This window comes from Lottia gigantea (genome assembly GCF_000327385.1).
Source record: "Lottia gigantea unplaced genomic scaffold LOTGIsca_31, whole genome shotgun sequence".
In the NCBI taxonomy this organism is placed as follows: domain Eukaryota; kingdom Metazoa; phylum Mollusca; class Gastropoda; family Lottiidae; genus Lottia; species Lottia gigantea.
The window spans coordinates 228,140-238,077 of record NW_008709027.1 but is presented as its reverse complement, the minus strand read 5'-3'; the positions used below and the strand labels follow the sequence as shown (position 1 = coordinate 238,077).

The 9,938-nt window shown below is 32.7% G+C and overlaps 1 protein-coding gene across 1 annotated transcript; it reads left to right on the top strand.

Annotated features, from left to right (window-relative positions):
- Nucleotides 1–320: 320 nt before the first annotated feature.
- LOTGIDRAFT_161773 (hypothetical protein) lies at nucleotides 321–8,932 on the top strand (the record flags this gene model as incomplete). Its single annotated transcript, XM_009057678.1, has 13 exons — nucleotides 321–368; nucleotides 2,570–2,701; nucleotides 3,270–3,453; nucleotides 4,545–4,633; nucleotides 4,782–4,849; nucleotides 5,022–5,072; nucleotides 6,337–6,482; nucleotides 6,990–7,125; nucleotides 7,325–7,451; nucleotides 7,784–7,879; nucleotides 8,087–8,220; nucleotides 8,504–8,619; nucleotides 8,874–8,932. The coding sequence occupies 13 exons, from the start codon at nucleotides 321–323 to the stop codon at nucleotides 8,930–8,932; spliced, it is 1,386 nt and encodes a 461-aa protein (XP_009055926.1).
- Between the last annotated feature and the right edge of the window lie 1,006 nt (nucleotides 8,933–9,938).

Sequence of the window (9,938 nt, the reverse complement as noted above, 5' to 3'; positions counted from 1 at the left end):
TCAATGTTGAAAGTATTAAACTTAATTGTATTCAGCTTAATATCATTAACATTTAACTCGAGTCGCCGCTTTTTAATCTTTTTGGCATTTATTGCCAATGCCTCAGGCAAATCTGTGCTCTTCATTTAAAAAGCTTAATGTTATCTTTGTGAATACGACGTAATAAAAAAAAGATGTGTGAATTTGTCCAGATTGGATCGTCACGCAATGATATGTTAATAGGTAGGTTGGCTTGACGAATGAACCAATAAGAGGCCATTTAACTCAAGGTCATAGTTGTCATCTAAATTCTAGTAAACAAACCACAAACCGAAAGCAAAATGGATGCAGGTATCTGTAAAAAGGCAAAAGTTGATGATGGATTGCAAGTAAGTAATGGCAACTCACTATACGCATCTTGAATTCACTACCATTTTGTTTACTGTCATATTGGTTACATGATATACATTCTTTCCAATGCCATATGTTAATTATAGATGGTATAGTACAGTATGTTACGATCGATCGATTTCATCACCGCACTATTTAATAAGGCTACACACCAATGATACGATCGATATTTTCAATATCTTAATCGTTATGCTTACCAAGAGGTAAAATAATGTCAACATGTGAAATTTGTTCTGCAGTGTTGCTTTCAAAGCAGAATATGTTGAATGCTTAACATGCCCGGGCACATAGCAGGCCTACAATAGCAGTAACCATTGCCTGAATTAGTCCTGATATTAGATTATAGGTATGAGTTGATATGCAATTTAATCTTATATATCTTGCCATGTTGCAAACTTAACATATGTGATCTAATCCGAGAAGTCCGACAGACAAAGTCAGATATAGGAGATTGATTTCAGTGTTGAACATATGTAACATAATTTAACATTCAACGCGAATAATTTTGGACACATATGGATTTGTAGGCACAAATTTCGACCATTATTATTGATTGACTTAGCTAAAAAAAATCCCGTTTCTGAGACTAAGGTACGATTGATCATAAATTGGCGCATCTGTCTTTAAACTTACTATCTAGTCTACAATAACAGAACCCTATGCCTAGACATTTCTGTGGATGTCTACAGAACTTGTAGACCATAGCTAACAGCTTGTGGTTGAGACCTACCCCAAACACCTCAAATATAACGAAAGAGCTACATAGGTGACGTACTGACAAGAACAGTTAAACACAGTGCTAGACGTTATGTTTGGGTACTCTTTGCTTTTACTGCAAATACTATCAACTCGTCACTGAGAACTGGATTGAGCTAATTAAAACAAACCAGGTTGATTCTACTATATTGGATAAGAATTATTAGCCGTTTTTCAAACAGAACATGTCCTTTATAAAAGAAACGCCGTCCCTTGTATATCAACAGCTGGTTGTCAGAATTGTCAAAAAAAGAAGCGAAGATTTGTCATATAAAAATGTCAAAGTATGTGATATATACATCAACAAAAAAAAACTAAAATAACTTGGTTAGAAGTACATATAATTCGAAATATTTTTTAAATAGTCTTATAAATACATTAATTTTTACGTTTCTTTTTACCATACACGAGTTTTACATTGGTAAGATGAAACATTATATATATACATAAGTCTTGGAGATTACAAGCTCAAGGAAAGCTCACAATTTTGCAAATTGCGAAAATATAAATCGTACGCAACTATGGAATAAATAAACCAAATCTGCAACATTATAGCAAATGTACTTACATTTTGAATATAAATCATTGAAAGTACATAAACTTTTTACATTTTCAAGGTTATATGGTACAGATTTTTTCATGACATTTGTTCCGTAGTCTCAGAAACGCGATTTTTTTTTAGTTAAAGGGGCATTCAGACTTTTTGTAGGTCAAAATTGCTCAAATTTGTGAAACTGATCATATATCAAAAAGAAATGTATCCCTTAACGTATCTTAAACTTTTTAACTATAAAAAATCCAACACTTTAGTTTTAAATGGTCAAAACTATTTAATAAAAAGTTTACAAAACATTACCAGTGCGTTATGCTTTTAAGAATCTGTCTTCTATGTATTCTAAAGGTCCACTATTAATATCGAGCCATTATAAAGCCAAAACTAGGTCAAACTGCTTAAATAACAATTAGTACGATCAGTTATTATTCCTTGTAAAACAAATTCAGTTTGATCAAGTAGATACATAGACGTAAATAGCATATTAAAAAAAAATTTCAGGTGTAAGTTACGACGTTTTTATAATGAAAATTTTGCGAACTGCCCCTTTAAGCTCAAATCCATGTGTATCCAGAATATTCCACGTTTGAAAGTTAAAATGTCGAGCCGTCTTTTCTTAAGACTGTGTCATATATATATATATATGTATAGTAAAACACGCGTAGAAGTAGACAGTGACATTCCTAGTTTGAAGTATTTTTGAAGGAATTTTTCTGTACATTTTTAGTATACTTCCGAAGACTATTTAGTTATATTCAAGACAAAAATCAGACCTCGAAAATGGCGAATCTGTCCCTTTAATGAAAAAACTTTAATGTCTGCTTTATTTCAGATTTAATTGGTAAAATGGAGTTTTTTTGTTTTTTTCAGTTAACTAAAGATATTGGAAGTGGTGCTCCTGTATATTTAGAAGAAGTACAAGACACAGAAGGCAGTACTACTCTCTTGTTTTCGCTCAAAGAAAAAGTTGGAGCTTTGGCCGAAGCTTTGTCGATATTTGATGTGAGTAGGTTTTTATTCTTAATGGTTATTAACCTCCCGTCTTAAGACACTTTCATAGCTTTCATATATCTGAAATATGGCTGGAATGATCTAAGAATTCAACAAAACAATGAGCAAGATGCCATCTGTCTTTGAAATGAAATGAATTGAATGGAGTTTTACGACTTTTCTGATCTATCTTTGAAGAAATTAGAAGCTCATGGTTGGGTTGACAACCTTTCGTTTTTTTTAATTTTGCTTTTAATGTAGCCACTTCAGTTAGAGTCTAACGACACCTTCTTGAACGTTCGTCAAATTAACCTGATAAACACCGCGTCACAGCATGCCGGCACTGGAGAGGGTAGAGATTTGATTGGTTAAAGTAAACGTCATCGAGTTAAGTCTAAAGGTTAATTTGACGAACGTTCTTTAGACCCGAACTGAAGTGGCTATATTAGAAATAAAAGGTGATAAAAAAGGAACGAAAGTTTGGTCTAATTTTAACTATAGGATGACAAGAATCAAGCATTCATGTAATGGTAAAACACTCACTAGCGATTTTTTATCTTTATATCTTTTCTGGTTACAGACTCATCGAGTAAATCTACATCATATTGAGTCTCGACCATCAGTAGAAGATAGTGAAGATTATCAGTTCTTTGTCGCATGTGATAATCAGAGAGGTGGTCTGAAAGAAGCAATAGTTGCTTTGAAACAGAAATGTAAAGATTTGACCATTTTATCACGTAACCCTGGGGAACTGAAGAATGAAGGTATATAACTGTTTTTATGGATACTTAAAAGGAGGATAATTGCTAGTACGTTGAACGTGAACAGAAATTGAGAACATTTAAACTCGAAACTCGAAGTACGACCCCTAACGCAGACTTAATTAGATTGCGGTGTTTCGAAATAGATCTTTTTATAGGATACAAGCGGATTCGGAAAGACGAACATAATGAGTTTGTTTTTGGGTTTAAAGTCTCACTAATTACATTTCACACTTATTTTTTTTTCATTTAAATTCTTTTTTTAAAAATTTATTTATTCAGTTTTCTGTTTTGATATCAGTTTGCCGTTTTTTTTCTCTTTATTATTTTTATTTCACTACTAGGAAAAAATCTAAGATTACAAAATGGGATAACAGGTAGTATTTCCATCATTCTGATTTCCTGTCATATACAGTCTTTATCTTTTTTAAAGCAAAAAAAAAAAAAAAAATAAATAAATGAATAAAAAATGAAATAAAAATTGTCACACAAATTACCATTATATCTTACAATTGTAATGATTTGTTAATTTAACGAATATGACAAAACTTTAAAACAAATTCAACATAATCAATTTTTGCTTTTACAATTTCCATTCAGTATTTTTTGGCCCACTGTGTATTCTCCGAACCTGAAATCTTTCGCCATTCCTATTGCTTGAACCCCAGTCCTTTCATTTTCTTTCCTTTTGAGATTTCCCTTTGCCCAGAAGCTTGATGACCATTTACCTTACCAGTTTTTCCTAGCTCAGTTGTCGCCGACAGCTTTTAACATTTTTGGTATACTTTTGAACGTGTGAAATAAAGCTGAAAGTACTATTTATCCTGAAGATAGTGATCCGTGAAAGTAAATACATTTTGTAATGTAGATTTTCATTCAAACTCCAAGAAAGGAAGTCCAGGATCAAGTTCACAATGACAGCTTCGGACAAAATGATATTAAATGTATTATGTGACTGACCCAAAGGGGGTCATTTTAGGAAATAACACTTATCGAATACATTTGAACCATGGAATATCAATGGTATAAGCTACCTTCTGTCTCCTAAAGCAAGTTGATACCCACATGTAATTTAATGTCTGTCTTTACTCTAGTACCATGGTTTCCGAGGAAAATTGCTGATTTAGATAGATTTGCTAACCAAATATTGAGTTATGGTTCAGAACTGGATTCAGATCACCCTGTAAGTATCATTTTCAGTTTTAAGTGTTAAGCACAACATGATTATACTACACACCCTTGACCATCATAGATTCAATTGCCAGATAAGAATGTTGTCAAAAAGAAGAGAAAATCACAAAATCTTTTACACCATTTTTAATCTCTTACAGGGTTTTACAGATTCAGTTTACAGAGCAAGAAGAAAGGAGTTTGCTGATATTGCCTTTCATTATAAACAGTAAGTATTCTTTCTTGCTTCGTACTTCGCCCATTTAGTTACATATATTGCCATATTAGATGAATATTTTGTTCAACGAGATGCTATATATGGATAACAACATAAGATCATTTGAAGATATACTCTCTTCTTGCATCGTAATGAACATAAGTGATATGTTTACATTTTTCAGTGGACAACCTATTCCTCGAGTTGAATATACCCAAGATGAGATTAAAACATGGTACGTACTCTCTTTGTAACTGGTGTGCAAAAATTGTATTATGTAAGAGAAAATTTGTCTTCTGGTATTTTGTTTTATATGGAAACAAACAAAATACTGTTCCTGTGGGGGCCTCCTTCTGCGTCTTTTCACCGACTGTTTTACCTTTCCTATATCTGTATTTTTACATTCAGCTTGATATTGAATTACCTTAAGAACTTACTTACTGTCATTATCACTAAAAATACACAGCTGAAAAATAACGCGAGTCAGTTCATTAGACCTTTTTGCATTTAGATGAAACTTGGTGTGAGTGTTCGTAATCAACCAAGGATAAACCCTTGTTCTTGAAAAACAAGTTCAATTTATTGTGGACACAATAAGGGGCTGGTTTCTTGATGGATTTTGACAAAACTTGATGTGAGGGTTCATCAATAGGGTTCATACTTGGGTGATTACTAACTCTCACACCAAGTTTCATCTAAATCCGCCAAGAATTGTGCCTTCTGGAGTGTTTAAGAGCTAAAAATTGAACGCGTTTTCAAGGGCAATAACAAAATATTTTTCGATCTTTCTGATTTTCGATAGGGTTCACCCTTACACTCATACCAAATTTCAACAAAATTCGTCAAGAATTGCTCCTGGAAATTTCCAAGAATGTAATCGAAAGTTTTTTTTTGACAGTACTAGACTACTAGTATTTAATCTTCGAAAGTGTCTCAAAAGATGAGGTAATTCAATACAAAGTTCCATTTTGAACAAATGTTCACTATTTTTTCCTCTGGCCAAAAATGTGAATAATGAGTAATTTAACCCGGATGTGCCAGGCTCACCTCATTTATTTGACATAAGTTAATTGATATTCAAAATGTTATGTTATGTTCCAAATCTAAAGCTTCTACATCATACAGGTCAAAAGATATAAGTCAACAAAAATCAACAAAGGTCAAAATTGAAAATTGAAAATATGGAAATTTTAAAACCCGTTCCTTTTTCTGAACTAAAAAGCTGAAGCAACTGAGCTGTCACCGGTTTGCAATAGCAAAGTCTCACAATAAAGATTTAGTAATATGACAGTTTCCGCAAATTTTTACGAAATGCATTTACATGTAATAGCTTTTGCCTTGTGGCAACCTTTTTTAAGACCCTTTACTTTGATTGTGGAAGCTTTCACTTTCCACCTAGTGTAGTTTATGGTTCCTTCTTCATTATCGAGATCAAAAAAGGTTCCCGTGTCTTCACTTTCTAGAATTTACCCTTTGGACTCGACATAATTTCGTTGCAGGGGAACTATCTTCAATGAATTAACCAAACTATACCCTACGCATGCCTGTCGTGAATATAATCATGTTTTCCCACTACTTGTTGATAACTGTGGTTTTAGAGAGGATAACATACCCCAACTAGAAGATATTTCAGAGTTTCTAAAAGGTGCGTGTATAAGTGTAAAATAATATTCATTATTAATCAGTGATCCATTATCTCATACAATTACTGCAAACTCGTTTGTTGGTTTATAATGGGCAAATTTGTATTAAAATGACTAAGTCTTACAACACTTATGTATAAATTGTCATCTTATAAGGGACAGATGCGCCATATTTTTTAACAATTGTATTTTAGTCTCAGAAACGTGATTTTTTTTTTAGCTAAGCCAATCAGAAATAGTGTTCACATGTCACCGTCGCAATTAGAGCCCTCAAATCCATGTGTGTCTAGATTTACCCGCGTTTTAAAGTAAAAAAAACTAGCCGTCTTTTCTTGAGACACTGCTATATATAGAAAAGACATCTATAGAAATAGGAAAAGAAATTCGTAGTTTGAGATAATGAAGGAATTATTACATCTTTCGTATCTTTAATATCACTATAGTCATGATGAACTGTAATTATTGATAGTCATTTGTCTTCAGTTCGAAACCGTTTTTCTTGTTTTTAGATTGTACAGGATTTTCATTGAGACCAGTAGCTGGACTGCTGTCATCTCGAGATTTCTTGGCTGGACTTGCATTTCGTGTATTTCATTCTACCCAATATATTCGTCATGGATCTAAACCAATGTATACACCAGAACCGTGAGTGATACTAAAATTTCAATTGCTCTTCTTAAAATATTCTTATTGAAGAATTGATAAAATTGTGTTAAGTCAAAGGAAGCGGTCACTGTAAGACCCTTTAGATATTTAAACTTTTTTTTAATGAATCCATTGACAATGATGAATAATAATTTTTTTTTTTTATCTAAATGACATACAAACTATTTTTTATTTTCAGTGATGTTTGTCATGAATTGTTAGGACATGTTCCTTTATTTGCTGATCCAGCTTTCGCCCAATTTTCTCAAGAAATCGGTTTGGCTAGTCTTGGGGCTCCGGAGGACTATATTCAAAAATTGGCTACTGTAAGTTTACATCTGGAACATAACATTGAAAAGAGTCGTCATCGCCACTTCATCTTATACTTAAAAAAACTTATAGCAGCACGTTAATGAGTCGTGTTATACCAGAAGAATTGGAAATGATATAATTTTTGAACACGATCGTTTTAAGATGTTATTAGCATCATCCATTTTTCCCTCAAATACAATAATTATTACTCTCTAATGCATGGTAGTCAAGGATCCATAATTGAGCTATGTCAACTTTGTTTAATTAATAATTCCTAGCATGGTGTTTGTTGATTTAAAATACCAATATATCTATTTATCAAATATCATTGTTATTCTTTCGTCAGCTTTACTGGTTTACTGTTGAATTTGGTCTCTGTCGACAAGAAGGACAGTTGAAAGCTTATGGGGCTGGTCTCTTATCATCTTTTGGAGAACTTCAGGTTAGATTCCATTATGTTGTATAATAATGCTGTTGTTATCTTTATTTTATTTGATTTGATAAAAGCCAGGCACATTTTGTTATCAGTTAAATATTCTTATGCTTTTACGGTCCATTCAGTTCGCATTCAAGATTTTATTTTGAAAGCACAATTCGGCAGCGAAGAAGATATTTTCTCGATTTGAATAGAAACTCATATCTTTTTTAGTACTGTATCTCTGATAAACCTGAGAAAAGGGAATTTGATCCAACAATTACAGCTGAACAGAAATATCCAATAACTGAATACCAACCAGTGTACTTTGTCGCTGACAGCTTTGAATCAGCTAAAGTAAAATTAAGGTGAGAGAAATATCTCAAGTATTAAAATGGTTAATTTCAAGAAGATGTAACACAACTGTAAATGTAAATTAAGTCCCGTCTTATTCACATGGCAATCAGTATCTCGCAAATTTTCCGGATTGAACCATGCATTGGCTTGACCGAATTTATTAACCCAATATTAGAAGTAGAATAGTAAATTTCAATTTTACTCCATTTTAAACGACATTTTTTCAAGCACAATTTGCAAGTTTGAGAACAGTTATTCGTTTATATTGACAAATATTTGTTTCCAATTCTTCAGAAATTATGCATGTACCATTCCAAGAGCATTTAGTGTACGTTATAACCCATATACACAGAATGTTGATGTCATCAATAATAAACAACAAATTGTCAACCTTACCAAAGTAATCAAGGGTACGTCAAGCACTTTGTTGAACCTTTTCAAAATCATACAAATAGTTGTATGATCAGATCACAGCTTTTTTTTACCTGCATCATTAAGAGGAAAAAGCAAATGCTCAGGTTGTCTGTAAACAAATTATATGTACGGATGGAATTTACGAAAATCTAAGTCATGAGGTGCATGATTTTGGCATTTTCACTTTATGCTATCATTGGATATTTCTACGCGGCAGAATGTCAATAATAGTTTTTTTTATATATTTTAGGTGATATAGACTTGTTGGAGGAAGCTCTCGTGAAGTGTAGAAATATTCCTGCACATTGAAGTTCACCATAACTGGTTTGGACAAAGTATAAATAAAAGGGTTTTAAATGTTAATATTTGGTATTTTATTATTACTTCATATATAAATTGTATTAGATAAAATGGTTCCATTAAGATTTATCATTTTTATACGCCCACATGAATATGTGGTCGTATATTGTCGTCGGTCCGTCCGTCAACATTTCTTGTGAGCAGTATAGAGACTACAGTTTTTATCTGATTTTGATAAAACTTGGTGTAATGCTTTAGATTGATAAGATCTCGGTCAAGTTCGAATTTGACATATTTTCGATGAACGGTTTTTGAGTTATTGCCCTTGACTTTGTTAAAACGTGTTGAAATTTGTTAAAAATAGTTTTTGAGCAGGATTGAAGCTACAGTTTTCAACCGATTCTGATGAAACTTGGTGTGATCATTGGAATTGATAAGATCTCGGACAAGTTCTAACTTGACGCATTTTCGATGAACGGTTTTTGAGTTATTGCCCTTGACTTTGTAAAAACACGTCAAAATTTGTTAAAAATAGTTTGTGAGCAGGATTGAAGCTACAGTTTTCAACCGATTCTGATGAAAATTGGTGTGATCATTGGAATTGATAAGATCTCAGACAAGTTCTAACTTGACGCATTTTCGATGAACGGTTTTTGAGTTATTGCCCTTGACTTTGTTAAAACGTGTTGAAATTTGTTAAAAATAGTTTGTGAGCAGGATTGACGCTAAAGTTTTCAAACGATTCTGATGAAACTTGGTGTGATCATAAGATCTCGGACAAGTTCTAATTTGACGCATTTTCAATGAACCGTTTTTAGTTATTGCCCTTGACTTTGTTAAAATGCGTCGAAATTTGTTAAAAATAGTTTGTGAGCAGGATTGACGCTACAGTTTTCAACCGATTCCGAAGTTCTAACAAGAGATATTTTTGATGAACATTTTTTGAGTTATTGCCCTTGACTTTGTAAACACGCGTCAAAAGTTGTTTTTTGCCCTTGATTAGAGCTGTGTGATT